This window comes from Elephantulus edwardii, unplaced genomic scaffold, assembly GCF_000299155.1.
Source record: "Elephantulus edwardii isolate Elephantulus edwardi_28Jun2011 unplaced genomic scaffold, EleEdw1.0 scaffold00050, whole genome shotgun sequence".
NCBI classification, from domain to species: domain Eukaryota; kingdom Metazoa; phylum Chordata; class Mammalia; order Macroscelidea; family Macroscelididae; genus Elephantulus; species Elephantulus edwardii.
The window spans coordinates 10,758,554-10,774,918 of NW_006399800.1; the positions used below are offsets into that span (position 1 = coordinate 10,758,554).

General features: G+C 38.3%; 1 protein-coding gene across 2 annotated transcripts in view; it reads right to left on the reverse strand.

Moving 5' to 3' along the window:
- Window positions 1-16,365, reverse strand: part of LOC102871340 (small conductance calcium-activated potassium channel protein 2-like) — a 258,815-nt gene that overhangs the window by 169,307 nt on the left and 73,143 nt on the right. Inside the window, exon 3 of one of the 2 annotated variants that reach the window (XM_006886678.1) lies at window positions 977-1,395. The exons of the other annotated variant lie outside the window; for it this stretch is intronic. Coding sequence (XP_006886740.1) covers window positions 977-1,395 — 419 coding nt within the window. The remainder of the gene's footprint in view (window positions 1-976; window positions 1,396-16,365) is intronic. 2 annotated transcript variants of the gene reach the window in all.

Below are 16,365 nucleotides of genomic sequence, written 5' to 3' on the forward strand. Positions count from 1 at the left end.
AAAATCAAGGTGGAGCAATATAAGCACTTTTACTTAAAAATGTAGAAAACAATTGCTAAAAGAATAGGCTAAAACAAAGTGATTGTTTCAGGAAAGCACATATGGGCAGGAGGATGTTGTGGGTTTGCCAATTTTTTACAATGACTCTCATACAAATTATTTTTGCTCTTTGGAAAAAACTAAAAACAATTCCAATCAATGGTTACAATGACCTCCATTTGAATAATCAACAGTCCTAGAAACGTCTGTTATCACTTCTCTCTACTGCAAATTGCCACATAAATTTTCTTAACCAAGGTTATTATGAGTTTTCCCTACCCCTTCAGTATCACAGAGTTCCTCTGTTTATATAACAAATCTAATTTTGCTGGTTTGTTAACATTTAGCTAACCTTTTTGGTACCAAGACTGATACTACCATAGCTCTTCAGACAAGAAAGCAAAGACATGCTGTCTCTTTTCACGAATTTTTAAAAGGTTAATAAAATCTAATTTGTGCATTCATAAGACACCTTGTTAGATAATTTCAGGAGTACTATTTTAATGATAGGCATTCAAATCAACAAAGGCTGAGATAATCTCCAACATTCAAAAACAGCATCACAATTTTTGCACTGGATTCCTCGCTCAACTACAACCAATCCACCTTTGAAAGGACTCAGACATAGCACTAAACAAATGTTGCCAATAGAAGTCTCATGTACAATTTCCATATTTCCCAATCCTGACATTTATCATGCTTTTATCATGGTAGCTATTTATCTAAACTGGATCAAATAGAAAAACACGAACATTAAGGCACCAATCTATGCAAAAGTCTTCAATTTTGTTGCAGACGTTAAAGAATAAGTTCTTCCAAGAGTCCCAAATTTTCAAAAGCAAAATACTATTTGCCTGATACTTAAAATGTGTTCTTTATCATTGCAAAGGATAACCATATGGTAAAATTATGTTCTCAGGAAAGGAAACAAACTTACCTTTCACAAGCTCGGACAGTCCATGCGGCAATTATCCATAATGAGATACTAAAAACCAAGAGTACAGTTCCTGGGCATATAGTCATTAAAGTCTTCATAACAAAACGTGTATTGAAGTTTATCTTATTAAGTGCTCCAATGCTTCTAGAGGAGGCATCAGTGAAAAGTTTGCTATGTAACAGCATGACTCTGGCAATCAGATAGAGTCTTAAGAACATTGGTATAGATAAAATAATATCCACATCAGCGGTGGTTGTGGATGGGGCATAGGAGAAGGCAAGCCGGGCCGTCCATGTGAATGTATAATTCCCAGGTATGGGATGAATAGCACACACCAGTATTTCCAAGCAGATGAAGAAAATACGCTCATAAGTCATGGCTATTCTCCAGTCATCTGCTCCATTGTCCACCATGAACAACTGAAAAAATAAAGTAGAAAATCAGCTTCAGTATGGCATGAATGGTCCACAAGTGTTAGTGCAGATTTTTAAATTACACAAAAGATTACCTTTTTGTAATCAAGGCAAGCTAAAGATTATAATTTTTAAATGTTAAGCAGGTACACTGTTTTTAGAGAATGGGCTAGGCACAAATGGAAAATTGCATTCTGAACAAATAAAAACAAAAGCTTGATACTGTTTTGGAGAACATCCTCCTAAACAGTTAAGTAATATCATTTTCAAACCAGGGGCTCAGATCTATCAGTGATGAAAATACACCTTTAATAAAGTCAAACACAAACTTGGTGTCTAGCAGCTTAGTCTCCTCTTTAGGCATCTCAATTGAAACCCTTAATTCTAACTACCTTCTTCATGAATTCTACATAGAATATCTGCAATCAGTCGTAGCCTACAATTTAACAATCCATGAGCATCCTGACAGGAGATTTTATGCTTGGTTTTATAGTAAATCACAGATGATTATGGGACCATGGATGAATATAGCAAAAAAATTTCTTTCAGCTTCCACACAACTTCTTAATTTTAGCTTTTTTTTTTTTACTCATTTTTAGTCTTCCCTTTGAATTATTACTTTGTTTTTAATCTTTCTTTAATAAAAGTTCCTTTTCCTTATTTCTGTCATTTCTTATATCACAAACAAAGGAAACTGGAAAAACAAAGCAAAACAAAGACAGGAAAATCAGGGGAGAAAATGAAAATGCTGAAGACTGAGAAGCTTCCCTGGCTATTCCATAAACAAGTCCAGCTCTGACAGAGAGTACACAACCAGAAGCTTTGGAAATGTGCCTTGTGGGGGCTACTGGCATTTTGGGCCAGGAAACAGGGTTGCCAACCATCCTGCAGGCTGCAAGAACCCCATGCACAAAGAAGGCCTGTCTACTCAAAATGTCAGTTAGCACTCCCCATTCTTTCCATTTTGGTGAACACCTGCCTTACGCAGAAGAGATGGCAACTCACAGGAGAATAGTGCATTCTCAGGAATGTGAATTTCAAGGGCAAAGGAGCTGGCGGAGTAGGCTTCCTACATCACTAGGAGCTAAAAGTCAGGAAAGTAACTTCTATATTGTTAGAAATTCCTATTTAAGGTTAATTATGTGGATTCTAACAGTGACACAACTTTGGATGGATAGGATAGGATAGGATAGGATAGGATAGGATAGGATAGGATAGGATAGGACAGGACAGGATAGGATAGGAATTTGTTGGTAACAAAATTATTACTTCTATCTACTATCTCAAGGAGATGAAGAACCAGAAGCTTTTTTCATCTTAAATGTAAAAATTTGGACAAATTAAGATATAATAATAGAGTGGATTTAATCATCAACCACTGCTGTCAAATTGATTCCAACTCATAACAGCCCAAATAGGACTGATAAGAACCTACCCCATAGGGTTTCCAAGGCTCCAAATCTTCATAGAAGATTGCTTCAACTTTCTCTCACAGGATATTGTGTACCATCGAGTCAGAACTGACTCGGCTGACCCTCTAGTGAGTTTTCAGAGGCTATAAATTACACAGGAAGAGACAGCCCATCCTTCTCCTGCAGAGCAGCTGGTAGATTTTAACTATGTGCCTTTGCGTTGACAGCACAACTCCTTATCACTAAATCTCCTGCACCCCCTATCTCATAGAATAGCTGGTATCAAATGGCTTACTTCTTGGTTAGCAGTCCAATGGACCATCAGGGCTCTAACAATGATTTTACCAACTGTGTTGCTGAGTCAAGTTTGGCTCATTGAGTACTGAGTCTCCTAGAGTGTAAATTTTGATGGGAAAAAACTGCTTTATCTTTTTTGAAAGGAGCAGCTGTTGAGTCCTTTTAGTCAACCTTTTGGTTAGTCCAACATTTAATCCACTATGTCATAATGGCTTTAAATATCCCTTCATTATAACCTTTTACCCAGAGATCTCAAAGTGACAGATGCTCTAAGAGACAATAAAAATTCTATTTTCCCAGAAATAAATAATGAACTTAGTAGGCTGAGTAAACTACAGAAATAGTCTTTTAAATATAACATTAAAACTTCTTTATTGTGATTTGTGAGTAAGTTTTCTGAGCAAACTGGTTTTTCATTTAATATATAAATATTCTGGTTCCATCTCACCATTTTCAATAGCACATTGGAATAAAGGATTTCAATAAAGAGAGCATGCAAAAGATTTCATAGATACAATGGTAGAGGACTTAAGTTCCTACCAGTGAGTACTTACTGGGTACTGTGCAGTTATAAAGGAATGTGATATGAAGTCTTTTAAAGTTTAAATCCAAGAGAAGGGGCCCTTCCAACTAGTTACTTTGAGGGGTATATGCATTCCAACAATGCTGTCATTCCTCTCTTTAGAAACTATCAGGACTTGGCAAGAAAATCAGCAATCTTTTAAATTCACATTTCGTTTCTACCAAAAATGGTACTATCCTGCTTGATCACCTACTTTTTTTCATCAAACTTGGCTCTAAATGACTTGGCAGTTTGAAAAATTCAAATCCACCCCCAAAAGGGCTAAGAATCACCAACGCTCCAGATAGTCAAAAGCTGTGTTGGAGATTCTGAGCACAAAATTCTAAGTGAGGCATTTTCCGTGCTATTCTGAGCAATGACAGCATAAAGGCAGACTAAGGACCTTCCCAGGTAACTGGCAAGGAAATGTCAATTTGAATATGTAATTCAGGCACACTGCTTATAAGCTATATTTTCAGCACTGGCTGTCCTTCCATGGTTCATAATACACGTGTTCCTCATTCATCTCTGTAGGTCCTCAACCCTCTCTTTTCAGGCCTCATTTTGTTTCCTCCCTGTCTAAACTGGTTTTATCTACTGAGTCCCATGACTTCAATCATTATCTCACCACCTCATGCACACTTACCTTTTTGAAAGCCTATCCAGAAAATTCCCAATTTGAGATCTAATATGTAGATAGCTTCAGGAAGGCAGAACCATCATATGCCTGTACCGTCAAGCTCAGATTAGCCCTCAGTGTCCTCTTTCACTGTTTTCAACCCTCTTAGCATCTGGACTCAGCAATCATCTCTCTCCCCAATAGACATTTTTGTTCTCTCTCAGAGACAAATCCTTCCCAATATTTCTTCTCTTTTGTACAAATAACATTTGCTCTATTTGTTTATAATAAATGTATACATCAAAATACATTTCTCATGTTCTAGGAGCCTAGCTCCTGTGAAGACTTCTCTCAGCATACACTCACACCTTCATCTTTTATTAAAAAGCAAAACAGCACAAGTAAATGAGAACTTCCATTGGTTCAAATTCTGCCCTAGCTTATGGTAAATCTGTGACTTCTCTTTCATCACTTGTCATACTCTAACTTGTTTTTGGCCCTATTATGCACCAAAACTACTCTTACTAATATAATTAAAGATATTTTAGTTATAAAATCTAATCATCTGTGTAAGAGGTTAAAAAAAAATCTAGGTGTTTAGCATAGAAAAAGGTTTTATCCAGAGTTCGCATTGAGCTCTATTCTGTATTATACTAACAAACTTGAAAAAATATGAGGCATTAAGCCAAGCTCCCAGGATTTACTTAATCTGTAGACTTGATGAGGATGGGGTGGAATGGAACCACCATCCAATGGAAGGGGAAGTAGAACTAAAGTTGTTTACAGAAAGAATGTTTTCTCTAAACTGTAAACTGTCTGTATTCTTGAAAGAGAAGTAAAATTATTTTGATAAAATGCTTTTTCAGGTTGGCTCCAGGTCAGGCCAGTTATCAATTAACTGACATACATGTGTGGTTACTAATATTTAACTAATGTCTGTCTTTGTTGTTGTTATGTGCTGTCAAGTTGCCTATGGCTCATAGCGACCCTAGGTACGATACTTCTGCAGCCTGCTCTGTCCTGAGCCTGTCTCACTGACATCAATACACCTACTCCCATAGCCCTAGTTATATCAATCCATCTTATCCAGGATCTTCCTATCCTGCACTGTCTCTCCCTGCTTGCAAGCATGATTTCTTTCTCTAAGGTTAGGCCCCTCTTGGCCACATGCCCAAAGCATGTGAGATGGAGCTTCAAAATCCTAACCTCCAAGGGGAAACTTGGTTTCACCCTCTCCACAATAGACTTATTTGTTTTCTTGGTGGTCCGTTGTATGTTCAAGACTCTCCTCCAGCACCACAACTCAAAGGCATCAATTCTTCTTCCATCCTCCTTAGTCATTATCCAGCTGTCTGATACAAAGCAAATAATTGTGAATACCATGGACTTAATCAGGTGCACCTTAGTCTCTAGAGGGATATCATTGCTTCTCAGTACTCTGGAAAGGTAATGTTTACTGTTTACTGTTAAACTACTTATGTGAAAACCTACTCCCATTCCTCACTAGCAATGAATCTATCTTTTCTTTTGGTGTGATAGTTAATGGTGTGTGTCAGTTTGGCAGTTCATGATTTTCTGTTCGGTAGTATGATGAAGTTTTCCAGTAGATGAATCCTAATATTATATAATAGCTTCCATTATGAAAGCCACTATGAGCAGCTTATCAGTTGAAAGAAAGGGAACTTCCTCAGTGGCCGGCTTAAATAAATATCTAGCAGAGTACTCTTGCTTTTTTGCCTGATTTAGATCCTAGATACAATTCATCATCAGTTGACCTTGAGTTCTTTGGACTTGAGTCACTGGCCTGCTGTTCTTGCATCTATTAGCCCCTCAGGAGATGTCTTCAGCCTAACAACATCCCACACAACAATGTGAAACTTGCTAGCCTCTACAATATAGCATGCCGTTTCCTTAAGATGGATGATTCTCAATCTCTCTAAAGACCCAAAATTGTAAGGATGAGTTTTCTAAACTGATTCTTAAATCTAACTAATCTTCAGGGTGATGATAACTGTGTTTCCATTACTAACAAGGGTTCTGCTAATTAATCACCGACATGAAGTGCCAATGGCCAATGTGTTAGTACACAAAATACCATCATGAATTGATGAAATAGTAATGAACAGTGAGGCTCTGAGTGACCACATAGATGAAACTTTTCTAACAACTGAGGCATAAAAGAGAGAAGAAGGAAATGGATTAATTGGCCCCACTTAGGAAGATAAAATTCCTAAAATATAAAAGGGAGACATGAGATCAGGCCTTTGAATCAATAGTTCATGCACTGCATAAAAGACCTCAAACTTTCTAACTGTGCCCTTCAAAAAGCTTTGTTCCTTGTAATAACAGAAGAGACCTTGCTGAAAACCAAACCCAGAATCTGATCGTAAGAGTGACTGAATAACAGCGTCAACTGAAATTCCAGCCTTGAATGGGATTTGAAATGAAAGTGAAGAACTTGTAAAGGATGAAACGGGATCCTGAAAAAGTAAGATGGGACATATATGCAGATACTCAAGAAACTGAGGACATGGAACTACTAAATTCTGTTTAAAAAATGAGTCCTCCTATATCTATCTGATGAGAATAACGCAGCTGTGCATTATGAGTCTGTCTATTACTGGGACCACTGCCTGAAAAAGCTATATATGACATTGCTAAATATTCTCAGGAATCACCTCTATCACTTATCTTTGCTTTAGACTACACTTGAGTCCAACCTAGCCCCAAAAATGGAGGCATAAATTTGGATACAGCAAAAGAATTGCTTAAATTTTTTTTTAAATATATACAAACAGAATCTTAGATAGTATGTTTAGGGATGGCAATTAAGCATATGGGATAACCATACAAAAGGTGCAAAACTGGATCAGTCTTAATTTACTGATTTAGATCCAGTTCTGATGACTTTGTGGTAAGAAACGGCACTGCAAACACAAAGGAATGTTGTTGAAATCCACCAACTGCTTTGTGGGAGAATGACTGTCAACCTCCTGTGTGATTTGTTGTTGTTGTTGTTATGTGCGGTCAAGTCGTTTGCAACTCATAGCGACCCTATGCACAACAGCCCTAAACCCTGCTCTATCCTGTGCCAACCGCACCGCCTCTGGCACACCCATCCCGATCACCCCAGTCACCGAATCAATCCATCTCATAGAGGGTCTTCCCCTCCTGCGCTGTCCCTCTACCCTCCCAAGCATGATGTCCCTCTCCAAGAACCCGTCCCTCCTGGCAACATGTCCAAAGTATATCCAAAGTATGTCCAGAATCCTTGCCTCCAAGGAGTAGCTTGGTTTAATCCTCTCCAAGATGAATCTGTTTGTTTTCCTGGCAGTCCATGGTACATTCAGTACTCTTCTCCAGCACCACGGCTCAAAGGCATCAACTCTCCTTCTGTCCTTACTAGTCATTGTCCAACTCTCTGATGCATAACAAGCGATTGCAAAGACCATGGCCTGTATCAGGCGCACCTTAGTCTCCAGAGAGACACCGTTGCTCCTGAGTACTTTAGAGAGGTCCCTAACAGCAGACTTTCCCATCGCAATACACTTTTTGATTTCCTGACTGCTGGTGCCAAGAGTGTTGACTGTGGAGCTGAGCAAACTGAAGCTGTGAACAATCTCAATCTCTTCGCCATCCATCCTGACGCTGCCAATTGTTCCAGTGGTGAGAATCTTTGTCTTCTTGACATTGAGCCTCAGTCCATACTGAAGGCTGCAGTCCTTGACCCTCCGCAGCAAGTGCATGAGGTCCTCCTCAGTTTCACCAAGCAGAGTTGTGTCATCTGCATAATGCAGATTGTTAATAAATCTTCCACCAATCCTGATGCCACATTTCTCCTCATAGAGCCCAGCCTCCCAGATAATCTGCTCTGCATACATGTGATTTACTGCCTCTGAAAACCCTCTAGAGATTCGGTTTGGGTTGGTTCTTACTCAAAAGCACACAACAACAACATAAGTTGCAATTGACTCGACAGTACATACCAAACTAAAATCCCAAATTAAGAATTTCTCGTGGCTTCATTGGTAGAGAGTTGCAGAGCTAACCGAAAGGTAGATAGTTCTCCAAGGGAGAAAGAAGGGCAATCTATTCCCTCCTCTTGTGGGATTTACAGTCTCTGAAAACCCTCAAGAAGAGTAGGTCTGAGTCGGTTCCAACTTGATGGCAGTGAACTGAGTTGTTGAGAATTGAAGTATAAATTCTTTACTATTTTAGCTGGAGAATTTAAGAAAGGATCTAATAGTGTATTTATCTGGTTCAATGAAGCATGGTTTATGTGGTGGCCTACAATCTGTCAAGTTAAAGTATCAGACCTGACTTGATGTACTGTAGAAGACAGTATGTACAGGCTCTTAGAAAATGCCATATTCTAATGAATTTATCAGGTTAGACTCATAGACCCACATAGAATGCCCAGAGGATGCACTTTTTACCACAAGATCGAGGAACAAATTTGTGAAGCAAGCTCCAGCATTCTTGAAGACTGCTGAGATTGAAATTTTATGGAAATCAGACTGAATTTTTGGTGGGAACTGCCCCAATTCAATTAAGACACCTAATTACAATTGAGGATCCACTTGAAAAATGCTATACATTGGCTGCTAACCATAATGTCTTCAGTGTGAACTTACTAGACACTCTATGAGAGAAAGATGGGTAGTGTCTTCCTATAAAGGTTTACATTCTCAAAAGCCCAATACAGAGTCACTATGAGATAGAATCTACTCTACAACAGTTTCTGTTTGTGTCTTTGTTTTTATGATAATGAGGCTGACTGAATATTGTTGTGAAAGAGACAAGATAACAGAAATTAGCTGCAAAGACAAGATGGGAATAGTTACTGTAATAGACAGCTGAGTCAAAATAGTACATCAGTAAAATCTGACTTGTAGAAATTTATGGCATTAGCTAACTTAATCATGGTATCCATAGAAGTAAAACAGATGGGATATATATTAAATATTTACTTGATTTCTAAGCTGAGGAATTCTAGGTCAGGTGAATGGCATTTTCCTCAATTAAGTGGATGTTAAATTCCCTTGAAGAAGGACCTTACTGTACTGCCAGATTTTTAAGAAGTTTTAAAAGTTTTCCCAGCCTTCCCCTGAAGGGACCTTTGGTTTTTAAAGAATGATTATTCATTTGGGAAAAGGAAATAATACAGATTTTTAGAGATTTAGGCACTAGCACTAATTTCAAGAGACCTAAAATATCAGAATGTTGACTAGTCTGTGTAGGAGCATATGAAGAGCAGGTTATAAATGGAGTCTTAGCACAAATTCATTTCAAATTGATATCATGGATGAAAAAAAATCCTATAGTGATTTCCCCAATTCCAGGATGTATAACTGCAGCAGAAATATTCAGCTACTTGCAGAACTCCCACACTAAATCACTGGCATGGTCAGTAAGTAAGGGCTATTATAGGATGGAAAGCAAAGTGGAAGTCATTAGAACTACCCTTGCTGCAAAAACAGTATAAGCATGGATAACATATCATTTGATCTCCATTAACACCATAGAAAAGCAGAATTCCAACCAACAGCATCAAGAGCCCAAAGCTGATACCTATGAAATCAGACATATCCCCATGCTCCAAAACTTACCACCAGTTCTGACACAAGCCAGACAGACCTCCCACGACAAACTCTACTTTCTCTGCTAGGGTCAGGAATTCACTGCCGGGGCTGTAGAGAACTCAAAGACCATATTTCTTTTTATGGGGCTTATTAGATAAAGTAGCAGGTTATAGTTTAGGATGAAAGATGCCTCAGAACACAGTTCTTCAGTCAGGATAAACTCTTTATATCTTAAAGGCAGGTTTCTCTTTGTGACTGTCCTTTACCCTGCTCAAGAAAGTGCTACAAAGTCCTTTCCACTCTGCCAAGTTAGGTACCCCAAAAGCACCCAATTGTGATGGCCTATACAAACTCAGAGTTACTTCACGTTAGCTCTGTGGGTAAACAAATTTAGTATGCCAACAAATACTTGAAGGCATTCACACTATCAGCAAACTTCCTGATCAGAGGAATTCAGCTTTCTTTCACCACAATCCACTGTTGTTATGTGCTCAACAACTCATAGCAACCCTATACACAATATTTCTGAACCCTGCTCTATCCTGAGACAATCTCATTGTCTCTGACACACATAACCACATTGTTCCAGTTATGGTGTTTGCCCATCTCCTCCACCGTCTTCCTCTTTTGTGCTATCCCTCCATGTTTGCAAGCATGATGCCCTTCTCGAAGGACTGGTTTCTTCCAGCAATGTGTTCAAAGTATGTCAGACAGAGCTTCAAAATCCTTGCCTCCAAGGAACAACTTGGTTTCACCCTCTGCAGGACAGACCTATTTATTTTCTGGGCAATACATGGTATGTTCAATACTCTTCTTCTTCACCACCACAACTCAAAAGAATCAATTCTTCTGTCATCCTTAGTCACCATCCCAGTCTCTCTGATCATATCAAACAATTGTGAAGACTATCACCTGGATTAGGAGCTCCTTAGTCTCTAAACTGACAGCATTGCTCCTCAGAACTCTGGAAGAGATCCCTGATAGCAGATTGCAAAATGCAATTCATCTTTTGATTTCCTGACTGCTGGTGCAGAGTGTTGATTGTAGAACTTAGTAAATGGAATTTGTTAACAATCTCAATCCCTTTTCCATCTGTCCAGTTGCTGCTAACTGGCCCAGTGGCAAGAATCTTTATTTTCTTGATGTTAAGCTTCAATCTATACTGAAGACTGCAATCCTTGATCTTCTGCAGCAAATGCTTCAGATCCTCCTAAGTTTTGGCAAACCAAGTTGTGTTATCTGAATAACACAGGCTGTTGATGAGTCTGCCTTCCTCCAATCCTGGTGTGATCTTTTTTCATCTTAATGTTCAGTCTCCTGAATCTGTTCTATATATAGATCGAAAAGTTACAGAGACAGATCATACCCCTGAGGAACTCCTTGCTTCCTGGTCCAAGTATAGGTTTAGTATGAGCACAATCAAATGTTCTGGGATTTCCATCCTTTTCAATGTTAGCCACAATTTGTTGTGATCCACACAGTCAAATGCCTTTGGATAGTCAAAGAGATACAATGGGCATTCCTCTGAATCCATCTGACATTGGCTAAAATGTCCCTGGTGCCATGGCATCTTCTAAACCCAGCTAATAGTTCTCTATTGATGTATTATTGTTCCAGCTGTTTGTGTAATCATCAACAGGATTTTGCTTGTGTGTGATTTTGTTTTATAATTTCCACACTTTGTTGGATCACCCTTCTTTGGAATGGGAATAACTATGGATCTCTTCCAGTCAGTTGGCCAGGTAGTTGTCCCTCCAGCTTTCTTAGTACAACTGGGTGAGTACATCCAAGGCAGTTTGTTAAAATATGTCAATTGGTGGGCCAACAATTCCTAGGGCCTTGTTTCTTGTTCATTCCTTCAGAGTAGCTTAAACTTCCTCCTTCATCACCATATTCTCTTGACCATATATTGTTCTAACAGATATTGTTCTAAAGCTGAGCATCTAAAGACAGATAAATTGGCCTTCTAAAATAACAGGCCTTCAAAAATCCTATGTACAATAGAGCACACTTAGATTAGACTAGGAGATGTGGTACCAGAGGCTGAGCCCTCAGATTGGAAACAATGAGGAGGAGGACTAGTTGCAAGCAAACACTAGTGACTGGAAGATAGAAAGTAAGAACTAAGAATCTAGAAAAACTAGACATTATTAAGGAAGAAATGAAACACATAAATATTGACATAGTAAGCATTGGCAAAATGAGATGGATTGGCGTGGGACATTTTTAATCAAACAATCACATGATTTATCATGCCAGAAATAAAAAGGTGAGGGAAAATAAGGTCACATTCATAGTTAAAAAGCCCATTTCTAGATCCACTAAACTACAACATTGTAAGCAACAGGATAAATAGCTGTACACACACAAGGAAGACCTGTTAATAGTACTAATATTCTAATATATTCACCAACAATCAGAATCAAAGAGAAGGAAATAGATTATTTCTACCAACTTTTGCAGTTAGAAATCAATCAAAACATGCACTCAAGATGCATTAACGATAATGGGTGGCTGAAATGCAAAAGTTGGGAACAAGGAAGTCAGAAAACATTGACTTGTGACAGAAATGAGGCTGGAAATAGAATGACAGAATTCTATACAGCTAAAGATTTATTCATTGAAAATACCTTTTCTAAGAAATGTAAATGGTGTCTATACACATGGATCTCACCTGATGTTCTACACAGGAATCAAACAATGTATCTGTGGATATAATTCCATTTTCGTCTGTGAAAAGGAGGCCAGGTGCTGATTGTGGAGTGGATCATCAACTACTCATATACAAGTCCAAACTAAAGCTTAAGAAAATGAAAACAAATACAAAAGAACCAAATTTTGATCTTGAGTCTATCCTACCTGAATTTAAAAACCATCTCAGGGACAGGATTCAGGCCTTGAACATTAATGAATGAGACCAGAAGAGCTGTGGAAGAATATCAAGAGTATTATCTAGAAAGAATGCAAAAGGAAGACGAAAAGCCTTAAATGGATATTAAAAGAGATTCTGAATATTATGCTACAATGCTGAGAAGACAAACCAAAGGGAAAAAAAAATCAAGAAACTAAGAAGCTGAACAGAAAACATTAAGGGTAACTTGGAAAGACAAAGGAAAGTATTATAATGAAATGTGCAAATACAGAATATCAAAAGGGACAAACTCACTTGGTTTTTTCTAAGCTGAAAGAACTGAAGAACAAATTCAAGCCTGTGTGACAATACTTAAAGATACTATGGGCAGAATACTGAATGACTCAGGAATCATGAGTACAAAGAGTCAATGTACCAAAAAGAATTGACTGGCACAGAAGAATTTCATGAATCAACATATGACCTTCATGCACAAGGAAACCCATATGTCTGTCTTGTATCAATCCATTGATTCTGCTGCCTCTGCTGCTGCTGTTTTTCTTTCACATTAACTCATAATTATTCTAATGTGGAGTTTTAACACAAGTATCTAGGATCCAATCGATGTACTCACACTTCTGGCTCTTCTTTCAAGATCTCTCCTTTGAGTTGGATCATTTTAAACATGGCAGGATGGCAAAACTGATTAGGTCCCATCTTAGTGTCACCCATATCCTATTTACAGGGAGTTACAAAGATTGGCTAGAAATTTTGGTATAATTCACTGTACTACATCTATCTGTGGGAGAAAGATAGGCAATCTCCTCTTTGTGATTAACTCCCTCTGAAAACCCACTAGAGGGTCACCTATGGGTCGGTTCCAACTCTATGGTACACAATAACAACATCTATCTAGGAAAATGCTAAACAAAAATACCATATCCCCACAGGAATTGCAGGAATTACAAGGATTTGAAGAATGTAGATGAGTAAGGGAGAGTTACACCATACCCCATCTAAATAACCTTTGTGGCCTGTGTAAAAATAAAAAGTAAAAAAATAGATGGATCTTTGAGAAAAATAGTAGATTATTATAAATTTAATTAGGTGATAACTCCAATAGTAGCTGCTGTTTCAGATGTGGTTTTACTGCTTGAACAAATATACTTTATGTGCAACTAAAGATCTGGCCAGTGCCTTTATCCTGATTCCTGTTTTGAAAGATCATCAGAAATAATAAGCCTTTAGCTAGAAAAGCCAGCAATATGCCTGCACTATCCAACCTCAAGGATTTCTCAACTCTGATTACTATGATATCATTTACTGCACAGGGAACTTGATTGCCTTTTCCTTCCACAAGATGTGACACTAGTCCATTATATTCGTTACATTATAATAACTGGTCTTAGCAAATAATAAGTATCAGTGACTCTTACTGTAAGACATTTAAGTGCTAGAAGAGGCAAAAATTCTGGTGCCTTCTGCTTCAGTGAAATTTCTAAGTGTAAACTGGTGTTGGACTTGTTAAGATATCGCATCTAACATGAAAGGTAAGTTACCGCATCTGGTCACTCTCACAGAAAAAAGGACACAAATAGCCGGTAAACCTCTTTGGATCTGGAGTCAGCATTATCTCTCATTCTGATGTACTATTCTGGCTTATTAAGAGACTTGAAAAACTATCAGTTTTGAATGGAGCCTAGAACAAGCGAAGACTATGAAACAGATTTAGGCTATTGTGCTGCTCTACCACTTGGACCAAATGATCTGGTTGATCCAATTGTACTTGAAATGTCAGTCACAGAGAATCTGTTGGAGTTTCTGGCAGGAACCCATTGGCTAATCACAGCACAGACCCTTTGAATTTGGGAGCAAAGTCCTGCCATCCTTGGTAGACAACTACACTCCTCTTGAGAAACAACTTTTTGCATGCAACTAGGTCTCAATAAAGACTGAAAATCTAACTATGCACCATTAAGTAAATATGCAGCCTAAACCACCCACCATGAAGTGAATGCTGTCTGACCCACAAAATCATAAAGATGAATGTGCAAAGGAGCACTCCATCATTAAACAACAGTGATGTATATAAGCTTAGATTCAAGCCGCACCTAAAGGTACAAGAAAGTTACAGGAGGATGTGGACCAAATACCTTCTCTCTGCCAGTTTGCAGCTATGGCTTCACAGCACCTATGGACAGTTAAAATCAGCTCACTGAGGAAGAGAAATTCATACCTTGTTCACAGATGGTTCAGAGCAATATTCAAGTACCACTCAAAAGTGGGCAATGGCAGCACTGCAGCCCCTTTTGAGACCTCTGAAAGGACTGGGGAAGAAAACTGCTGCTAAAAAGCAGAACTTGGAGCAATGCATTGGATGTTCACTTTGCTTAGAAGAGGAAATGGCCAAATGTGATATTACACTCATTCACAGGCCACAGGCAATTGAATTGGGTGGACAAGGACTTAGAAGGCACATGAATGGAAAATTAATGAGAAGCAAGTATGAGGAAGAAGCATGTGGACAGACCTCTCTGAACTGGCAAAAAAAGTGAAGAAATTTATGTCTCATTTGATGTTCACCAAAGTGATCTCAACACAGGAGGATTTTAACAATCAAGTGGATAGGTTGATATATTCTGTGGAAACCAAACCAATCTTTTCCTGGTTCCACCAGTCATTCTTGTCATTGACTAAAGGGTTAATAGAAATGACTTTGTCTCCCTTGCACATATTTCTGCGGAAATTATTATTATTCATGGATCTGTTTTTGTTATGAGGTGCTCTCAGGCCAAGTACAACTAATAAAAACCTTATGAAAAAATAGATATACACCCTGTGCTATCCTGTGCCATCTTTGTCACGTCTGACATATCTGAGTCCACTGCTGCAGTGAATGTTCTGGTCCATATTGTTGAGAATCATTTTCTCCTTCACTGATCCTCTATCTTTCCAAGTATTTTGCCACTTTCCAAGGAATTGCCCCTCCTAAAAACATGCCCCAAGTATATGAGATAAAACATTGCTATCCTTGCCTCCACAGTCACTTTCTCCAAGACATATATTGTAGCCCAAAGGATATTCAGTACTTTCCTCCAATACCACAACTCAAAGCATCAATGCTTCTTCTAACATCATTACTCAGTATACAGCTCTCAGATGCTTAGCAAGTTATTGATAATACCATAACCTGTATCAAGTGCTCCTTAATCTTTACACTGACATTACTGATCCTTAATGTTTTGAATTAAGTCCTTCACAGCACTTTCCCAATGCAACAAACATAACTTTTGATTTTCATACTGCTGGTGCCAAGGGTGTTGACTGTGGATCCAAATATGATGAAATAATTGACAAATTCAATCTCTCTCTATCATGATGCTGCCTATTTGTCCACTAGAGAGGATTTTTGTCGTCTTGATGCTGAGACATAACCCATATGGTAGGTTGTCATCTTTAATCTTCTGCAAAGAGCATTTCAAGTCCTCTTTCAACAAACAAAGGTGTGTGTGTGTGTGTGTGTGTGTCATTTGCATAATGCAGGTTGTTGATGAGTTTTTCTCTGATTCTAATGCCACATTCCTGTTCATAAAATACATCTTCCCATTCTACATCAGGGTTGGGGTAAGACTGAAAAAAACTGGATAGATTAT